The sequence below is a fragment of the Cyprinus carpio genome, chromosome A17 (assembly GCF_018340385.1).
Source record: "Cyprinus carpio isolate SPL01 chromosome A17, ASM1834038v1, whole genome shotgun sequence".
NCBI lineage: Eukaryota > Metazoa > Chordata > Actinopteri > Cypriniformes > Cyprinidae > Cyprinus > Cyprinus carpio.
The window spans coordinates 20618868-20641337 of record NC_056588.1 but is presented as its reverse complement, the minus strand read 5'-3'; the positions used below and the strand labels follow the sequence as shown (position 1 = coordinate 20641337).

General features: G+C 35.0%; 1 protein-coding gene across 1 annotated transcript; it reads right to left on the bottom strand.

Moving 5' to 3' along the window:
- Positions 1-578: 578 nt before the first annotated feature.
- LOC109108119 (placenta growth factor-like) lies at positions 579-21897 on the bottom strand. Its single transcript, XM_042774385.1, has 7 exons — positions 21365-21897; positions 4903-4939; positions 3433-3629; positions 3150-3229; positions 2940-2969; positions 2807-2869; positions 579-803 (listed from the first exon to the last, which is right to left on the bottom strand). Exons 1-7 carry the CDS (start codon positions 21476-21478, stop codon positions 782-784), a joined length of 543 nt encoding a protein of 180 aa, XP_042630319.1. The 5' UTR covers positions 21479-21897; the 3' UTR covers positions 579-781.
- Between the last annotated feature and the right edge of the window lie 573 nt (positions 21898-22470).

Below are 22470 nucleotides of genomic sequence, written 5' to 3'. Positions count from 1 at the left end.
CTTTTAGTTTTGCCAAAGTTAAAATATTATAGTGATATGTATATTATAATGGGATGACTTTCAGATCAGTAATCTTCGAAGAACACATTGTGAAAATAATTATTTTATTATTACCACTAGAGGTCAGTATGTCAATTTAATGCTCAAGTCGAGGGCTAAAGCCACAGAGAAGCTTTAGAACATAAACAGAAAATACTATGTATGAAAAGATTGTCTAACATGGTTTTCACATAATTAAAGTGTAATATAGTTTTAGCATAGCAGTAACATAATCTAAAGAGATGACATTTGGCATTTTGTTCTGTGCTTCCTTCTGGATTTATGAACAAATACACAATGGCATTGTTAATATATTGATTAATGGAATGCACCAGTTTTTCTTCAGTGGATTTTAATAAATAAATGGGAAGACTTGGAAAAGCTGGCAGTGAAACCTACTATTACTATATTACTTTCACTACAACTAATATACAACAATAAAATAACAATCTTATTATATTATAATATTATAAGTCCATAGGGTTTCATTCAGTCCCAGATTTTAGGTTTGGTCTTCGGTTGTTTTTTTCTTCTGTAGAGAGCTGCACAACAGGAGTTTCCTGTATAGATGACTGGAAGGCCCCCATGTGCTGACAGAAGCCCCATCACCATAACAACTCTGCATCTGGGATGGTGGGGTGCAGAGCCGTGGCAGTATCCATAAGTTAATGATGATGACGGTGAGGGTCGCACAGAAGGGGGCGGATGCGCATGATTGGCTGGCATCACGGCAAGACAGCATTTACCTACGGGGAGGCTGACACCTGTAAGAGAGCACACATTACTGTAAGTGTGCCACTTATGCTCAGAGGACAATGCACTCTTTGTCCTTCTATCCTTAAAGTACATACAAAGACCTGCTCTTATCACTGAAATGTGGAGACTTCATTACTGCTTTGTTTTAGAACCTAGTGGGATGAGGTTCTTCATGAGGCATTATCTTGAATAACCGGTTTTAAGTGCAACAGTTAATATTATAACTGAATCAACTTGACTACATTAGTGGTTCTTCATCAAGATGACTTGATATAATTTAAAATAAAGACAAAACCAACATTAAAATAAGCTAAAACAAAAATCAAGATATTTCTCTCTTCACCCACTCATAGTTTCTTAGTTTACCCCCTCAACAGCTGTTTTTTTTAGTACAGAATCCAAACTGATCAGACTTGTAACATCACTAGTCATTCTTTTAAAAACTGATATAATGCTTACAATGATTACAATCAACATATTTTCATTCAATATAATAATTGTTTCCTAACATAAGATTATTGTAATATATATTGGTTTGATTTAATCTCCAAAACACAACAGTATGATCTTATTTCAATTTAATATTTTTAGAAAAGAGCAAACCATGCAAGATACGTGTTTCAAATCACCTTTGTTGTTGTTGTATAATTACAGTAATACAGGCAATAATTGTCATGTTAGAAAATACACTTGCATTACCTAACTTGCATAACTCACATAAAATCCATAATGTTTGTAAAAGTATTTATCCGGGTGATGAAGGTATGACACGGCCATAAGGTTTTGTGCTAGAACGAAGTTTACTGTCAATGCAGTAAATGTCCTCACTGTGCCATATGACTGAATCTATACTGTAGCTGAACTTTTCAGATGAAGGGTGAGTTATAGTAATGTGCAGACTCTACAATGGTAATGCCTCTATACACACTATCACATGGCATAATGTAATGTAAAATGCTGTATTTGATGCCATCTGTCTCCCTTCTTCTGATACATCTCTGATCAGTTTCTCTTCCTTGTATCCTGCTGTATGTTCACAAACTGCAAAACACACAGTTTTACAAACAAGGACATCCTCACAGGGAGGTTTTCAGAAATTTTGATGGGTTTTGCTCATTACTGGGTACCAATTTGTCCCCAAAATATGGTTAAGTAGGTACACACACACACACACACACACACACACACACACACACACACACACACACACACACACAGGTATTCCTATCATAGTTCATCATTCCATAGAAGTAATAGGTTTTATACTGTACAAACTGTATATTCAATCCCCCTATAACCCTACTCCTAAACCTACCCTTACAAAAATTATGTTTTTTTCTCATAGGCCCACAAGGACAAGGATTTTAGATATTGCCATCTTTCTGGTGACATTTTGTCCCCTTAACATAGGGTTTACCTGAACCACACACACTTAGCCTAGTGGTTATCGTCTAAGATAAATCATTTATATTGTAAAAATAATTTATTAAATTTGGTTATCCCTGAATTGCAAACAAGTTCTTTAGACACTATATCTATTGAATCTATATCTATAGATGTCTATAGATGCACCAAATGATTCACTGATTAACCATTAAGAAGAGTTAGACTAAATAATAGACAAATGTATTAAACTAAATGAGAAGACATGCAAATGAAAAGTTTGATTGTAAGAGCTTTATGAAAGGCAGTTACTGTGAATGAAACATTTATGAAACTTCAAAAAGGGTGAGAACCACTGGTTTTGATCAATGAATAATTTTCAAGAGTAAGGCCAAGTAGAAATTCATTTTCACTGAAAAAATCAATCAATCAAAATGGTGATGCTGATAAGAAATATATTTAGATTTCTTACTGTACAGAAAGGTACAGCTAAAAATGATTTCAGTCCAATAAAAAATATTATGTTGCCTAATTTCAGAGTGTACTCTGTATTTTGTGATTATATTATCTATTATTGCATTGCTAGCTTAGCAACATGCTAATGTAAAACCACCAACATTTAACTTACTTGTCACAATCTTTCACTCTCTTTTTCTCCTTCCTTTTTCTCCCTCTGTTTCTGGGTTTCCACCTACAGCAAAACGAAAAATTGTAATTCCAATTTGTGAGTAAGTGTTATAATAAGTGTTATAAGTTGTTACCTGTCTTGTTTTGTTGTAGATTTTCTTGGTCTTGCCATCACAATGTTAGAGAAATCATGGAGTGACAGAGACAAGCGGAGGGATTATTACAAACACATTTCATACTTGATAAATTCAGCACACAAAACAAATTGTATCTACTGTATGACAACAATACAAACCTGTATCACAATGGAAAATGTGGTTACATAAAATTGATCTTTTCCTTACCTACATTCACAGGCTTTGTGCTCCACAAAGGTCATCTCCACATATTCCTGGCCCTGCTCTGCTGGCTTGATCTTTAACAACTGAAAAAGTCTTAATATTAATATCAATCCCAACCATGTGCCTGACACAGACAAAACAAAGTCTCCTTTATAGATATCACTTTTGAAAAAGAAACGTCCAATATATGGAAGTATGAGCTAGCATTCATAATTATCGGTACCATCTCTTGTGCTACTTTTGAAACACTAAATATTGTCAGCCTTGTCAAAGGAAAAATCCTTACTTGCATGGTGGTGTTAGAAGTGAGCGTAGGGTGACACTCCAGATTCTCATCTCCACAGCAACCAGCGCAGCGGACCAGTGGCACGCAGGTGGGGCTGAAAATGTGCTCCACCTCCCCAGGGTACTCCTGAACCACTTCCACTAGCTTCTCTATAGTGCGGCAGAAGCTTTTCCCCCAAACCTCTTGAAACAGCATCACTGCAACACAACACAGAAATACAAGACGATGACCTTTACAAGTGTGCATGAATATACAAGAAGAAATTACTGAGTATTTGGAAGCAATGACTGAGCAAACTATAACTGATTAGAAATTTTGAGATGTATGAAAATGTGATTAGTATACTGTATATATATTTGTCACATGATCCATTTAGCACACATTTAGCATGTTAATATATATGCCAATATTAATGAGTTTGGTCTTGGTGGAACAGATCTTCTACGCTGCTGCTGCGGCAAAGCAAGTACTGAGACTTGCTACTGCCAATACATCCACAGACATGCTGCAGTGAGCATGTAGGACATAACATATATGGACATAACATATATGAAATAACCCCCATAAATAACATACATTAAGTTATCCCAGTATACAGGTGGAGCTGGGGAAGGTGGAGGGTTTCTGAAGCGCGGTGCCACTGCTACAGCAAACACTAGCCGAGTATTTGAATGTTGAGCTGCAAGCTCATTGGCTGCTAATGTTAAAGAAAGCATCAGCTTTGCCATGTGAATAATGATTGAGTTAAATCTCAAGCTCTGGTTCATCCAACTACAGTTTCATCTCAAAATACATTTGTGTCCTTAGTTCTCAAGACTAATGTGTGTATATATATATATATATGACCCATATTTACATACGGAGAAATGTACATATAATACAGATTTTATTTACATTGACAGTTTGAGCAACAAAATCTCTGGGAAAAGGCAACAAGAAAAATCTCTGCAGTGCGTGTGAGCATATCCTGTTTTTCATTTATCAGGATTTCTCAAAAGAGAATGTCCTATGGGATCTTGGAGAGAATGGTTCTTTATTACCAATTTTGACTTTTTACTGCCATATTACTCTTGTTATTCGTGTTATTTAGTGAGTTAGTATAAGTTTCTCACTTACATATGGGGACTATAAAATATTTCTCTGACAGAACATTTGTTTAAAAAATATCCAAAAGGGCTCTGCTTAATAAATAACACATGGCAAGTAAAGGGACTTTTAAAAGGTTTTAATATAATGTACAGTGTTGTTTTTTGTTTTTTTTGTTTTTTACAGTTCCTGCTGTAAACTATCCATTTCTCACATGTATCTGATCCTCATAACGAAGAGAAAAATGTAAAACAGAGAAAAAAAGATGAGAAAAACTAACTCAACCTACTGATGTTTGAGTAGTAGTTGTCATAAGATTTGAAAACATGTACAGTATATGAGACTGTATTTGATATGTTTTATGTCATGAGGTGATTCTCTTACCTTTAGTAGTGCTGTTTATGTTTACTAAGGAAGAACTCTGCAAAAAAAAGAGTGTAAAAAGAGACAGATTATTATATAATCTCTATAAAAGTATTTAAAAAAAAAAGTATATTAATTAACATAAATAATAATAATAATAAATAATAGAAAGTCTAAAGAAAAGTATTTATTTTAATAAATAAGAAAAAGATGAAGAAGCAGCATCAAAAAGGGTGGTGTTACATGAGTACATTTGACATCTTTCCCTTTAAGAACACATGGAGTTAAATTAGGATTTATTTTAATTTAGATTAAAATTAGTGATATTTGTGGTAAAAATAATAATAATAATAATAATAATAATAATAATAATAATAATAATAATAATAATAATAAATTAAAAAAAACCTTTCTGGTGTAGAAACACAGACTTTGCATATATCATTCTGATGTCTGGAGAACATGACATTTTTCATCAAATTGCCCCCAAACAGTTTAATCTGCAGGTGAGACAACCTAATAAACCCATAAAGCAGTGCTTCCCAACCTTTTTTGTCTTCCCACATTACCATCAAACAGTCCCACCTTTTCAGTTTGATCGGCATCAAAAGGGATCAAGTATCCCTTGGTTCAGAATCACTGACTTAAATGAAAGGGCCTTTAAACAACAGCACTGGCTTGTGGCAAGAAACAATAATGCATGTTTCCTTCTCTGTGTTATTACAGAACATTTACTCTGTGAAAATCTCTCTTTCACATGTGTCAGGGCAAGAAGCTGAACTGTATCATATTCCCATTTGTGTGTCTAAATTTGCTTCCTATAGATTAAGATTGATCTATTTTCCCATTGTCCACCTCTCTCTATGGTTATTTTCAATTGAGCCTATGATAAACAGCATGTTTTGTTTTTTCTATCAACCAGAAAAATGTAGGAATCATTGTGGTTTTAAGTCAGCACCTTAAGTCAGAAACTGCATTCAATACTTTGGATGGGAGATAGATACATCCACCAATAATACAGAACTTCGTAGTCAATAATGATATATATATATATATATATCTATATATAGCTATATAAATCAGACAAACCAGAATCATGATTAAGCAATAAAAAAGGATCTGAGCCCTTCTCCATTTTTTGTTTTGTTTGTGTGTTTGTTTGTTTTTTTTTTAACCAATAAGAATTTAAAGTCAAAAATTCTAAAATTTCGGCCACCACAACAAGACTAGTTTGTGAAAGTGAGGGAAATGCTGCAGGGTCAATGTGGTCATTGGGTTTCAATTTTCATTCTGAAAAGAGGGAATCTACTGAGACATTTTCAGTAAAGAGAAAGCACTTCCATTAACCCCATGCTATAAAACACAATTGGCAATGCATAACTTTTAACTTCTTGTTCCCTGTTGAAAAAACTTAAACAACGTTAAGGGGCCATTCAAACAGAATAGATTTCTTTGATATTAAAATCGAAAAAATGCAGGGTGGGATGAAAACACACACAAGGTCCAAAGACACATTTTATGACAAATCTTGAATATACAATGTTTACTGCTGAGCTTGTGACATTGCATTCTAGGATTGTCTGCATAGGCTGCATACAGTCTTAAATATGCTTATAAGGCATAATTACTTTCCTGCTGACTTTGTATTATTCTTATGTTGCCGTAAATGCTGTCTAGGTAGGCAGCAAGTGTTCAGTGACAGTCAAGGATAAAGGTAGGCCTATTCACTCTAGGTTTCTACACTGCAGGACTTTTAGACATGAGAAGTCAGGCAGTTGGCATCTCCATGCTCCTTTGGTCTTGAACAGAAGAGCAAGGTTCTCAAAAGCTTGGCACATCAACTCAGCTATGTGAGGGACCTCACGTAGCGCCTCTTTGTCCCTGTGTGTGTTACCAGATGGACTGTGTGAAAGTAAAGTACTCCTGAAGGTTCAATACGGGTCATAAATAGCTGTGAATAGGAATGTTGAGAGAACCTCCCTAATGTTACCACCAGAAACTTCTGTAAACAATATCAAAGCTTAAAGGTGCTGTGTGTAATTTTAACAGCATTAGCAAATGCTTTTGGTGTTTTTATGTCTGGCCACTCAAACTAATAAAATCAGAGAGAGAGGAAAATTAAAATCAATATCAATCAATTTTTATTTTTTTTATAGTTAGATCACAAATAAATCACAAAGCTAATAAACACTACAAATTGTAAAAATGTATGCCTACTTAAAGTCCTATCATGTACAGCTATTCCAATTACTATATACTGTTCTAATGTATTATATTTATTGTCATTTGTGTGTGGTCATTTTTCGCTGCTCATTTTAACTTGTCACCATTATTGTGGTAAGTGTTGACATCCATCTGTGTCTAATATTTTAATGGCTCCTCAGTCGATTCATATTATTTTGATGAGACCATGATGTCAGTGCCTTAGGCCAATGCTTAAATTGCCAACAGGACAGACTGCCCTGGAAAAACATTGTGTGGGAACATAAAGTTGAGAAATTAACTGACTATGAACAAGTTGAAACAACAACATAAGATGAGTACATGCTAGTTTTACAGAATCAAAGTTATTCAAGTGATTAAAACCACCATCTATCTATCTATCTATAAAGAAGTACTCTTAAATATATTAAAAATGTACTTGGAATTCACATAGTATATTTATAGTATAATTGTACTCCTAGCATGCTTATTTGAATTGCATTAAAACTGTATTGAATTGCATTTTAATATATTTTTTAAAAAGTATATTAGAAGTATGTTGGTAATAAATATATGCTTAGTTACACTTTTAAGAAATATGTTAAAACACATGTATATCTTTTGTGATATTTTAGTGTATTTACAGAAAACATGCTTATTTTAATCTTACTTAAGGTATATTTTAAGGTAAATATCAAGCATTTCAATATCGTATCATTTTAAGTGTATCATAAATCTGTGACATATGATATATTTACTTGTTTATGTTCCTAAATTCAAACAAGCTCAACCTATCAGGTGATGCACGAAAACAAACCTCATTGGCTTTTGTGGAAGATCAGGCTGTTGGGGCTCTGAGTGTCATGCTAACTTTGGATTCTGTTGTAGAGATGTTGGGCCTCTTCCAACCTTATGTTCAGTGTAACACAGAGTATTGTATGGTGATGATGACAAAAAAGAGAATAAAAACTGACGCTCATGTCAAGGCAAGCTTGATGAGGATTTAGTCCAAGCTTTGAAAGGTAAATCTGTCTGTCTGTCCATCTATCCATTTATTCATTTATCCATTCAGGACTTTGAGTGTCTACTGAACTTTAGGATCTCCTACAACCAGAAACATCAGGTTTGATAACCGCCAATCATCCAGCCCCGAGGATGCAAGCCAGGAAGTTTTTAATAAAATAGGAAAGCAAACAAAATGGTAACCAAACATTTCTGCAGACTTTTGGCTCCTCTTAAAAATGGGGATTATGATAGAAACTGAATGCATTACACATGCAAATGGGAAAATATGAGAGGCTGTTTGAGAAAGTGTGCTGGCTCCAGTGATGGAGGATTTTAGTGGTTGTGATGTGCTCCGTTACTGACATTACAAACCGACACTGCAGAAATGAGTCTTCTTTTCCTGTTTTCATGAATAATTTCACTCCGGAATGGTTAAAGAAGTCAAAACAAATAGTTAAAGGTGCTGTATGTAAGATTGACACCGAGTGGTTGAACTAGGTATTGCAGTCCAAATTCAAAATATTGGAGAGGGTTTTTTTCACCTGGCCCCTCCTCCTCAGACTTGATGCACACGCAGGTTGCCAGATTGACGACACAAACGGGAACAAGCGCACTTGACGATTAATGAAATGAAATATGCTGTGTTTTTCGCCAACTGGCAACCCGGGGTGCTGAAATACAGTTGGGTAAACTGGCAGTGACTGGGTTTCACAAACCAAAACAGAGACTGACATTCCGGCCCGGGACACACATTTTCGAAGAAGAATTACTGACTGTAACATTGTTTTTCAGACACACGAGTATGTTAACTTAGCATTTTTCTTAAATATCTGCAAACACATTATGGTATTTTTATGCTTTAGTACAGCCAAAATCTTACATACAACACCTTTAAACCTTTTTTTATGTTAAAATGCAGAGACAACTACAGTATAAGCAATCAGTTCGATGCATAACTCACAAAATCTTTTTCACTCCCAACGGTAATGCTAAGGTCAGCACATCTATGAGAAAGACCTGTCTCTTAAATAATAATCCACAGTGACCTGAAGTCATGCAGAAAGAGTATCCTTCCATCCTGTCTTTTCCAATTGATCCAGCAGTGTGGGAGAGGGCTGGCCTGCTTCAACAGGAAGAGTCTGAGTAAACTGAAAAAGAGACTTCAAGCAGACATCAAGTCTATGGGAACATTTACTTCAACATCACAAATTTGAACAAAAAATCTATAAATCTAATGCCAGGCTGCACGCCTTTATTGGCAAAACTAAGTGAGACAGGGAGGATCACTGGAATATTTCAATGATGCGTAATAACCACAAGCTCCTTTATATTTAATAATGAGAACAGAATCCTGTGATCTTGGTTTCATGCAGGCTGTTGCTTGAGGTTACATTAATTCATTCTTCTGTGAACACAATAAAAAGGCACATTCAAAATGAATAAGCAATAAAAAAGTCATTCTCCAGAAGAATTTCGGCAATTTTCACAAATAACTAAGCCACCCAACAAAAACAGCATGTCTAATAAGGCCTCTTTACTGGCTCAGTGCAAATCTGTCAAATCACAGCCTTGCATTACTCCAACAAACATCCAACAAGCATTTTTTTTTTCTCCAACAGAAACATATCAAATTCAATTGCTATCCAGCATTCGCAATACAATTGTGTGTTACATCATACAAAATGTACAAAATTAGATTTAGAAGAAATTTTGTTCTTGAATTGAAATGTTTAATATCCTGGCTAATATATTATTATTAGGGCTGTCAAATGATTAATCAAGATTAATCACATCCAAAATAAAAGTTTTGTTTACATAATATATGTGTGTATACTGTGTATATTTATTATGTATATATAAATACACACAAATGCATGTATATATTTAAAGAAGAATATGTTATGTTTATATATTAAATATATTTATATATAATCTAAAATATAAGAATATAAATATATAAATGTAAATATATAATTACTGTGTGTATTTATATATAATACATAATAATATACCCTGTACACATACATATATTATGTAAACAAAACTTTTATTTTGGATGTGATTAATCGTGATTAATCATTTGACAGCCCTAATTATTACTGCTATTAACATGATGATAATATTGAAATTATTAAAGCAGTAATCTACCTGCTTGGTAAAATCACCGTAACACACAGAAGCCAAGCAATTTACTACCTTTGAAAACAGCAGCAACAGCAGCAATACAATAAAAGACACTGATGTTCAACAAATACAACTGTTTCCAGTTGCTAAGCCACAAAATAACTTGGCACACTAACACAGAATGTATATCATAATGAACATTTTTATAAAGTGAGATTACTATTAGTCAGATTCTAGTGAGTAAAATCCTGGAGGACACAACACAAACAATATTTGCTTGTTCAAAAACATCTCCTCATAAACTCACTTGAAATTGGCCAACCATGGATAATTGTGCTCCTTATTACAGTAAGCCCTGTTGTGGCTATGTAAATGGGAGCAAATTGCCTCCAGATGAGAGATTAAAGCCTACAGAGTTGGATGACAGTCCCCTGAGTGCCACTGAAGGAAGGACAGATCCATTTTTTCCTGATTGTGATTGCGCCTCGTCCCTTGGGCCATAACCAGGCCTGGACAGGAAAGAGCCAAGGTCCTGTCACCACAACAACTCACGCTGACTGAGACTTCTGGAAGTGTATGCGTGTTAATTAATGCATGTGCAGATGAAGGTACAGTATATGTGGTGAGGTGGCAAGCTAACAAGCCTGATATTTCCAGATAAAATATTTTTTACATGAGTTAAATTAATGCACTGTGTTAATAAATGTATTAAATCTTGGGAATGTGATACTTTCACTGATACAAAACACAATGGTCAGTGTGTTAAAAAGAATTATATGAAATGCCTAAACAACTGTGTAATGTGTAACGATTCACCTCTAAAAAGTTAACCATGTACAGTATATACAACAAAATGGAGAAAAACATGAATGAGAACAATTTGGAAATTAACACATTACATCAATCGATTTGCAAGCTATATTTTCAATACAATAAGAAGAAGTAGAGCTATTTTAGAGATTTATTTAAGATATTAAACATACTTCTATCAACTCGTATTCAATTATTTTACATTTAAAACAATAGTAATAAATAGTAATGTTACCATAAAATATTAATATTAATATGACTGACATTATTAACCATTTTTGTCCTGTTCTTAAAATAATTGATTTTAGTTATTTATTATTTTAAAACTAGTTAACCACAAATTATTAAATAACAAATAATCTGTTTATTTTTAGTCTATTATTTTATAAGATAATTTAGTATTATCATATCTTGATTAATAAATTAAACAGATAGATAGATAGATAAATTTTTGGTGAACTATCGCTTTAAGTGTGTAGCTCCAAACACATGCATTTAAAACAATGCTTCCTTGTGCCTAAGTTCGATTTGGCGGGAAACATTTGGGAGGTGTTGCTTAGTGCATGTTGACTCATGTTTTCTTTTAGTTCTACCGACACAAAAAGGTGATGCCTGCGGAGATGAGTGAACATGTTTGTTGTAGTAAGTGGAGTGCCCTTTTGAACCACTTAGAAAGTTACTTGCACACGGTGCAGATAAATTACAATGCAGAAATGCAGTATGCACTGAATGTGATATCACTAGAAACACTACTCTCTGGCTGGTATCATGAACAGGTGTGGTTAGGGTTATCTTCCTTAGTTTAAAGAAGGAACACTTCGTACTCATCACATAATCTAAAGTGAGCCTGAGCAGGATCAGTTAACAGTGTTGGTGTTTACTTTGCCAGCAAGTCCGTCAGTGGAGCAACTTCACGTTATGGAGGCAGAGGAAGGCCGAGCAGACACAGATGGTCAGCCTCAAGTATTATTTGGCTGCAAGTGTTGACAGAGAGGAAGCACCTGCGCTGAATGCTGTCCCGAGCCACAGTGCACATAACAGACACGTGTGCTGTCACTCCTGTCACTCTCTGTTGCCTCTTATCCCTTATTTGTCTTTACGGTATACTTCTCTGTGCTGTCTGAATCACATCCTCTTTTCTTGTCCTCATGATTCTTTTATTGTCTGAGACAATTCTGGAGGATTTTCTGTGATCTTGCCTTCCAAACTTTTGATATTTACTTTTTTTTTCTTTTAGACAGACATACAGTGTTTCATTTAATTCTATATAATATATGTATATATATATATATATATATATATATGTGTGTGTGTGTGTGTGTGTGTGTGTGTGTGTGTGTGTCTTTTTTTATATAATTTTATTATTATTATTATTTGAAATAACTGTTTTCTATTTGAATATATTTTAAAATGTAATTTATTCCTGTTATGGCTAAGCTAAGTTTTCAACATGATCCTTCAGAAATCTTTCTAAAATGCTGATTTTTAGCTTAAAAAATATTATTTATAGCCATTTATTTATTAAAGATTGTATTTTAATATTATAAAACTTTATGTAATATTTCATAAAAATATATATATACAATTTAATACAATAAATGATATTATATATTGCAAATATATAGATCAACTATGTAAAGTTAGTCTGTCTTGGGTTTGGAAACTTGGTTCCTGCATTTATTACTGAAATCTTTGCACTGTTTTATGATGCTGCCTTTCTCTCAGATTGCTCAAAGCTTCCATCCACACTGACTATTCAGTTATTTCTGGTTCAGGAATCTCTAGCCCATTTATGTGTCTGCCCTCTACATGGAATTTTTCTTTTTTGGATCTCTGCAACATTAAAAAATGCGCCTAGAGGGAGCATTGCCAACAACATCTTCTGGCATAAGATCAGATGACCAAAATATCCAACAAAGCTGGCATGATCCTCCCTTTTAAAAACAGAAAGAGGAAATTCACTCTACCAGGAAGCTAGAATCTGTGAAATAACACAAGAGCTTTTAATATTCCAGCCCCACTGTCCTGTCCAGAGGGACTAAGATCTAACACAAACATGTAGAACGCCAAACTATGAAGTTACATGAAGGGAGAAAGACAATGCGCATGATACAATGAGGAAGGAAATGAAAGATGGCATGTCGCATGACCCCCCAAAAAGAAAATATATTAAGACTTGGAGGAAAGACTATGGAAGTGCACACTGCAGATGACACCGGAGACAGGAAGGTAAAATTAGACAAGAAACGAAAGAAAATAGAATAGCCGCAAAATTAGCAATGAATGATTGAAGCTGCACATTCGGTAAAGCAATAAAGGAATCTGTTATGGATTGACTGTGGATGTATTTAACAGCATGACCCTGCTGTTCAGCCCATCACTCAAACTAACTACATGGCTACAAATACAGACTTATTAAAGAGTCTATAATACTTCTTAACTTTGTTCAAATTGGAAGTATGCAATAGAGACATTTTAGACAAAGCCAGGAAACAAATTAAGGTTATAAAAAGCTTGTGGGAACATTGTTTTGAAACGTTTCTAAAATGTTGAAATGTCTTGTTTTCTTATTGTGGTTATAACATAAAAAAACTAGCTTTATTTTCACCCAAAATATAATAATATAATGTTTATTTTTGAATATTTATTTTAAATGTTCTAAGAACATTTTCTCTCAGCATTATGAGAACATTCAAGTACAAATAATCTCAACAGGACGTTGATCTCAGAACACTTTCTCTCAACGTTTTAAGAACACTGATCAAGTAAAAATATCATCATGGGAATGTTCCAAGAATGTTTTCTAAGAACGTTTTGTCATAGCAATATGAAAACATATATCAAAGAACTTATAAGAACTTCCATAAACTTTACTTTAAGAATGTTTTGTCCTAACATTTATAAACTCTTAAAAACAACTTGAATGTTTCCTGTTAGCTGGGAAATTCCGGCAAAATATCAGAACGTTGCATTTAAAACAGGCAAATAAAAGAACAGCAATTTGTGCTATGGATGTGGAGTCTCTAATTTCACATTTTGAATTAATTTCAGTGTTTTATTTCTAAAGTGTTTGGGGTCGGAAAGAGTTTGTAATGTTTTTTAAAGTCTCTTCTGCGCACCAGTGTAAAATGTATTTAAGTAAAAACAGTAATATTGTAAAATATTATAAAAATCACTGTTCTTTATGTTAATATATTTTAAAATGTAATTTATTCCTGTGATGGCAAAGCTGAATTTTCAGCATCATTACTTCAGTCTTCAGTGTCGCAATTCTTTGAAAATCATTCTAATATGCTGATTTGTTGCTCAAGTAACATTTCTTATAATTGTTGAAATTATTTCTTATTATCATTGTTGACCACAAACACACACACACACACACACACACACACAATATGATCAAAACTAGGAAATAAAGTATTAGAATATGTGATTTATAATGCCTGCCACATTGCATTATATATTACACCAAACAATCAATTATTCTTTATTTAGCTGAGACTTTCCTATTCAGAGCTTTTACCGTTCCACTAGTACAACATGACTAAGCTCCTTGAACAACATGCTGATGGTGCAGTAGCTCATATATCAAATCCATTGGGTTACCAGCCTAGATTTTTACCACTTAACCATACCACTAAACCATACCACTGACATAAAAGCTCAGCCATCCATTGACTTTTTAGTTACCGGATATTTATTTTTTAGAAAAGCACCCACATAAACCACAATAAAGAAGTTCCCATTTTTACGTCGAATACAAATGATGTTAAAAAAGGTGAGGTAGCCCTTTAAACCTCAGCTGTCATTACAGACACATCATCACGGGTGACACATAAGCTTATGCTGAGGACAGCATATACAACAATGACACATGGAAGAATATCTCCCAGTGCCTGACTCAACATATTTCTGGAATGCTCCAACCGACACGAGATGGCAGGAGAAGACATTTATAAATGGTCTTCTCAACCACATGGGCAAATTTTATTTTCTCATTCTGTTTGCCTTTCTCAAGAAATGGTTAACAGTGGCAGAGCAGATGAGACAGAAGGGACGGGCGAGACAGACAGCACAAAGGAGACGTCTCTCCCTTGAGAAAAAAATAAATAAATACGCATGGAAGGGAGCTCACATTATTCAGCACAGACTCTGTCCTAGTCCATTGGGAACTGCATTTCATTCAACCCAGGGGCAAAAGGTGATCTGAATGCATAGCACTGCACCAGTTAGCACTAGGTGGCCAGTCTGGAAGGCAATCAGTGCCAAAATAGCTTCAGCTGGCACTAAATGGTGTTCTAAACCCTTGGCCTTATCCAAACGAGACAGCACCCTTGCGTGTGTGCATTGGTTAATTAAAATTCACAAACCGAAGACTAATGCTTTGTATTTTTGCACTGGAAGAGTGCAGCTGGAATACTGGAATCTTTTTAGGTCCATCGAATGATCTTCAAACTTTTCCATCAACTCAGCTTGCACATAAGTAAACCATTTAAAGGGTAATTCATGCTTGATCCACTGAATTTAATGTATGCATTAAAGACAAGTTCTTCAGGTTTGGAGGTTTTTAAGACTATAATGTAAAGCATCTGTGCATTTTGGCACTAGATTGTCTCCAAATAACAATTTAAAATTGAAAAAAAGAAAAAGAAAAAAGTGCTTTATTTAATAGCACCGTTTGACTGGCCACAAAAATGTTGTGTTCCTCAGTGCTGAAGAAGGCCATATGTGTTATTGTGCAAGCGTCTTTAAGATCAGCAAAATTCTCTTCAAAATAGGGGTGTCGTAATCAGTGTTGGGGAGTAACTTGTTATATGTAACGGCATTATGTTATTTAATTACAAATAAATGTAACTTTAATCTGTTACAGTTACTGAAAAAAAAGTGCAAATACAGTGGTGTGAAAAATTGTTGGCCCCCCTTCCTGATTTCTTATTTTTTTGCATCTTTGTCACACTTTGTTTCAGATCACCAAACAAATTTAAATATTAGTAAAAGATAACACAAGTAAACACAACATGCAGTTTTTAAATGAAGGTTTTTATTTTTAAGGGAAAACTGTGGTTTATCACACCCGAGTTCAATTTCTCTAGCCACACCGAGACCTGATTACTGCCACACCTGTTCGCAATCAAGAAATCTCTTAAATAGGACCTGCCTGACAAAGTGAAGTAGACGAAAAGATCCTCAAAAGCTAGACATCACGCCGAGATCCAAAGAAATTCAGAAACAAATGAGAAAGAAAGTAATTGAGATCTATCAGTCTGGAAAAGGTTATAAAGCCATTTCTAAAGCTTTGGGACTCCAGCGAACCACAGTGAGAGCCGAAATAGCAAAAACATGGAACAGTGGAGAACCTTCCCAGGAGTGGCCGGCCGACCAAACATTACCCCAAGAGCACAGCGACGACTCCTCCAAGAGGTCACAAAAGACCACACAACAACATCCAAAGAACTGCAAGCCCACTTGCCTCAGTGAAGGTCAGTGTTCATGACTCCACCATAAGAAAGAGACGGGGCAAAAATGTTCTGCATGGCAGAGTTCCAAGACAAAAACTCCTGCTGAGCAAAAAGAACAAAGGCTCATCTCAGTTTTGCCAGAAAACATCTTGATGATCCCCAAGACTTTTGGGAAAATACTCTGTGGACTAATGGAAAGTGTGTGTCCCATTACGTCTGGCGTAAAAGTAACACCGCATTTCAGAAGAAGAACATCATACCAACAGTAAAATATGGTGGTGGTAGTGTGATGGTCTGGGGCTGTTTTGCTGGAACCATGAATTCTGCTGTTTACCAAAAATCCTGAAGGTGAATGTCCGGCCATCTGTTCGTGACCTCAAGCTGAAGCGAACTTGAGTTCTGCAGCAGGATAATGATCCAAACACACACAGCAAGTCCACCTCTGAATGGCTGAAGAAAAACAAAATGAAGACTTTGGAGTGGCCTAGTCAAAGTCCTGACCTGAATCCTATTGAGATACTGTTGCATGACCTTAAAAAGGTGGTTCATGCTCAAACCCTCCACTGAGGTTGAATTACTACAATTCTGCATAGATGAGTAGACCAAAATTCCTCCACAGCACTGTAACCGACTCACTGCAAGTTATCGCAAACGCTTAATTGCAGTTGTTGCTGCTAAGGGTGGGCCAACCAGTTATTAGGTTTAGGGGGCAAATAATTTTTATTAATTTTTTTTTTTCACACAGGGCCATGTAGTTTTGGATTTTGTTTTTCCTTAAAAACCTTCATTTAAAAACTGCATGTTTACTTTTGTGTTATCTTTTACTAATGTTTAAATTTGTTTGATCTGAAATATTAAAGTGTGACAAACATGCAAAAAAATTACATCAGGAAGGGGGGCAACACTTTTTCACACCACAGTAAATGACAGTTTCTGAAAATGTTAATGATTACAAAGTGGATCTGAATATTTTCACACACTTTCTTTTTGGGTTTATGTATATGCTTTATTTTTTTAATATTTACTGTGTTTTCCAAGGCATTGTTAGATGCCAGTGTTTCCTGTCAGATTTGTTAGAAATTTAGAAAAGTAATCAGTTACATTACTTTAATAAATTTTTATTTTAATACATTAAATAGGGTAACTTGAAATCTGTAACCTATTGCATTTCCAAAGTGACCTTCCCAACACTGGTCTTCCCGTACTTCCCTGGAAAGAGTAGGCCTAATTTGTCTAAATGCTCATAAAACAGAAGTCAAAAAGTACCCAGATGACCTACTACTTGCTACAGATTCTGAAGTGTACATCCACTGGACACTTTACAATCCCATGAGGCCCCAGGAGATGAATGTCAGTGAAGCGATGCAACTGATGCTGGTCATATGACAATGACCACAATGACAACATGGCGAATGTAGTAAGTTCTGATTAAATTCATACTACAAACATTCATACTATGTAAAACATACTTTTTAAACTGTCACAAAGACATTTTTTTAAAAAAGAAAAAAAAACTACCTATTCAGAGAGTATTCAATTTTGGACATAGACATTGTAAATAATCCCCAGCAACATTAAGCATGTATGTCATTGGTTCCCAAACATGTTCCTGGAGTACCCCAAAACTGCACATTTGTCATGTCACCTTTGTGCTGTCCCATTTCAGATCTCTGAGCAGATCTGATCAGAGAAAGTATAACATTCAACTTCATGCGTACCTCAATAACCAATCACATCATAACCCTGATCTAACACTTATGTGACACTTCTCTCTGAAAACAGTCGAGCTTATGGAGGTGTGCCGTGGGCGGAGCTTTTGCATAGAGATCGTCTTCAAGCTGTGACATTGATATAAAACAGGAACAAAAACTTTAACATAAATTTTATTTAAACTTGACAAGATTATTTTTCCCTCACAACCAACAACACACTTCTTTTGGGGACATTGTTGATATTGTGGTCTAAAACAAAAGGACAAATTCTTCTCGAGCAAGTCCTGTGCAGCACTGCTGACGACTTCCGTCATACAAGGTCATATTTGAAAATCATAATAATAATAATAATAAATTCCAGAAACTTAAACGAACCCTGAAGGAGTGTATTTGGCACAGAAATACTCTGTCATACGTCCAACTAGTTTTTTGAAACTTTGTCCATGTTTAGCATGAGAATCCAACTCTTTAACAGTGTAAGTCAGAATGCATGAAATAGCATTAGACCTCCCCTTTAAATAAGAAGTTCTATTTCTACAAAATCACTTTATTCAGCGTAGTGACTACACAGCTTGTAGTTTGTTCAGTTACAAACTACAAACTCTTACGAACTCTCTCTCCCCCTCCCCACACTTGTATTTTGAGTGTGTTTCATTGGCCAAAAATGAGAAACCCCAAAAAAGTTTAAGATTAATTTGATTGAGACAGAATATTCAAAATTTCTACTGGAATTGCAAGATTATTGTAATTGTGAACTATTTTGGCCACAGTAACTGTGTAGTGAAAATCTGATGTTGTGACAGATTGTAAAGATGACCGCTTATGCTAATACCTGCTAGCAACCTTGGTTGCAAGCCTGAGACTGTGACATTTTTTAATTGCAGGATGACACATTATGTAATGCAACACAGCATGAAATCAAATTTGTGTAGTTAAAACTATTGCATCTTTATACTTATGTGTAATCTTATGTATACCCATACTGAAGAGTTATATGCTGTGTGTAGTATTTTAACCTCTGTCTCTAAAACTAGTTTCCCTGATAAATTTTACTTAAGTTTGAAGAAACCATCGGCGAGCTGATTATCCAACTTTGGAAATGATACAGCAACTCCCTTCCTTACACAAGTGATCATTACAAAATTGCTTCATACAGATCCTCCAGAAATAGGTAACAGGAGATTCAAAGAAGGAACCCATTATAGAAAAGCAAAAAAAAAGTCAAGGACATAAGGAAGGTGGAAAGTATTGTTAATTTATTACACCTTTTATACCTTTTGTTAAGAAGCTCTTAAAAGTGCTCTTAAAATTAATCAAGTTATCAGTCATTAAAGTTGTATGTGAACAAACACAATAATCATTATTTTTTAAAAGTATAATTTTTTAAACTTCCCTTGTCAAGGTCAAATTATCTGATATTTTAAATGACTTATTAATCTAATTTTATTCATTATGATTTCAGGACAGATGTGTATCTTGAAATTTTTTGACTTTATGCCTACAAAAAAATACAAACATTAATTTTAATAACAATATTAATACAATTACAAACAATAATAATATTAAAATCATCCTAATCATGAAACAGCTGCTTTCAATGAATAATAGATCCACAAAAAATGGTGTTATGTCATTGAACCATTAACAGAATGAATGCTACTTTGTTGAGCATTTAGATGGAAAGATTCCCATTCATATTTATAGAGGAAGTGCTCAACTGAACCTTTTCTTTCAAATAATCACTAGCATCAGTAACAGCAGGTGTTTGCCAACTTCCTGTAACTCCAGAAATAAAATAAATCTAAGTTTTGTCGCAAGCACAAGAGAGAGACAAGAGGAGACAGAAGCACACTCTGACACACCCACACCTGGTCTATGGCCAGAGATATGACAGATGGCATGTGTATTTGGTAATAGTGAATGGAGGCATAAGTCATTTGTGGGGTCCGGAAGAAGTGTGTGGTTTTTGGTTTTACTACGCCCGCTAAACCTTGTTCTGACCTGCCAGTAGCAGGATTAATATTGAATGACAAAAGAATATATTTACATTATTTTAATGTCCGTCTCTGCTCCTTCTAAGCTTCTGCAAGTAGAGAATAGTAGATTTGCAGCAAACCATTATCCCAGGAAAAAAGAAAAATAAATTGGGTGTGAGGATTTATATAGTCCGCTGAAAGAGTACATGAGTGATAAAAACTGTCAAACTTGAGATCAAGAGTCGAGACCCTTATACAAATGAGCTGTAGTGGTCTAACTAACACTGTTTTGCTACACCTGATTAACAGGTGCATAGAATGTGACATATCACAACCCATTTGTGAACACAATGAAATATCGTTGTTCAAAGCATGCTACTTTTTGTTATAGAGGAAAAGTTAAGAATATTGAGGTGGACGCTCATGCCAAAGCTCAACTTAGCCATCTCACATAACATGAAGTGCGAGCTTTTACCTTGAGCTGTGGCACAATGATCTTCTTTTTCAACATTTTGACATTTCATTGTGAATAGTTTGAATGGATATAGACAGTATGTCATTTTTGTTTATATCTTGCTCAGATCTTAGGCTGACTTTGACATACTTACATTGTCTAATTGGACTCTCATTATCTTTGACAACAGCAGAAGGCATATAAAGATCTGACTGTCTGATGATGTTGGCATTCATTCATCACTAGTGTGTAAGGAGAACAGTGTGTCACACATGCCTGTGGGACAAAGGGGGGGATGCAGTTCGTCACGTTTCGTTTCATGACTCAACACTTTCTCTTGCAGCACTTCAAAATGGGATCAGGTTATAGAGGGTGTTATAAAAACAGTCGCCTGGAGGCTTTACTGGAAGCCGTGTCAAAAGTAAACTGACTCCATTCATTCAGCCAGGTCTGACTGTCAACTGCACGTAGACACGTTCAAATCCTCCTCATTTAATTTTGTTACTTTATTTTTTATTTTTTCAGAAAGTAAGCCTATTCATTGGGTATCTCCATTCTGAACACGTAAGCTAACAGCAATACTTTAAAGAATGTTTTAAACATACAGGCTTTTACACAAAGGGTCATTACGGGACATTAACACTGGACGCGTTCTTATGTTCAAATGCAGAGCAGCTGCATTGCTTTAAAGTAAAATAATTACTTTTGACATGATTGTTTAAAAACGGCCCGTATGCTCACCTGTGCAGGTAAAAGGCTCAACTGGACCGCAACGATTTGTAACAGTGACGTCAAATAGCCCATCTCGAATACCAAGGCAAGTCTAATCGTAGAAAAATCCAAACAGTAGTCCATCCAAATAGTAATGTCAATATGGAAATTTCACCATAAATTCCACAGAACGGTTCTAGGTGGCCAGTTCGTGTCTTGCTTGTCGGTAGTAAAGTGTGCGTTGCTTTCTCAAAGCTACCAAATAAAATGAAGCAATCCGGAAAAAACGCTAAACATATCCGCAATGTTTTTTATCTTTCTGGTTTCATAAAATATCAGTGGTGACACGTCACTAAATTGTATCCAATCTATGGAAGATGTATGCGAATACCACCTGTAAAATGTTTAAAATAGGTCCTTTTGGTGTTTGCAATTATAGTTTGTAGGTTTTAATCGTCCTCACGCGCCACTGATCCAACGTCTGCTTTCTAGTGCAAGATTCGTGCTCGCGCATTTCCCAAATACAGTGGCACACTTCCATATGAGCGCCCTGACTACCTTTCAACAAGTTGATCATTTAAATCCCCTCCTCCTGAAGCCTTGCTCATATTCATACTGTCCTCCCACTGCCCTCCCCTCCATGAACTCACATCTCGCACTTTATTTCACGTTTTATTTAGGTTGAATTCAGTGATGTTAAATAATATATTTAGATTGTTTTTTACCTATTTGGTAACATCTAAATTTTATTCACAAATGATTTTAAGCACATTCTTTCAGTGTTTTAAGTAAGCTAAGTAATATACATTTATGTATATCTGTAACTATTTGTATTTTGTGCATTTTTATAAAACAATAAAATAGCATACGTTGTTTAAAATTCCATTATTATTCTTCATGTTTTCTAGTCTCTCCAGCCATAAAGCGCTTGAATGTGACAGTGTTTAAAAAGATCTGCATTTCCCATTTCAGTCTCTTCTCTTCATGCTGGTACTTCCGTGCTACAGGGTTGGGCACTTATCACTTCATAAGACAACACAAAACTTTAAAGTATGCATATTGATGTTGGTCCATTCAGCTATGGTTTCTGCGGTCAAAAGTTTCAAAACTCAAAACTAGTATTCTGAGCAAAGCTG

Bases quoted from the DNA above. Each gene is read 5' to 3' on its own strand.
- LOC109108119 (XM_042774385.1), bottom strand. From the start codon at position 21,478: ATGGACTACTGTTTGGATTTTTCTACGATTAGACTTGCCTTGGTATTC. The intron at 4,940-21,364 runs GTGAGCATACGG...TTTTTTTTGCAG, and splicing joins TGAGCCTTTTACCTGCACAG to AGTTCTTCCTTAGTAAACAT. The intron at 804-2,806 runs GTAAGTTAAATG...GCTCTCTTACAG, and splicing joins AGAGTGAAAGATTGTGACAA to GTGTCAGCCTCCCCGTAGGT.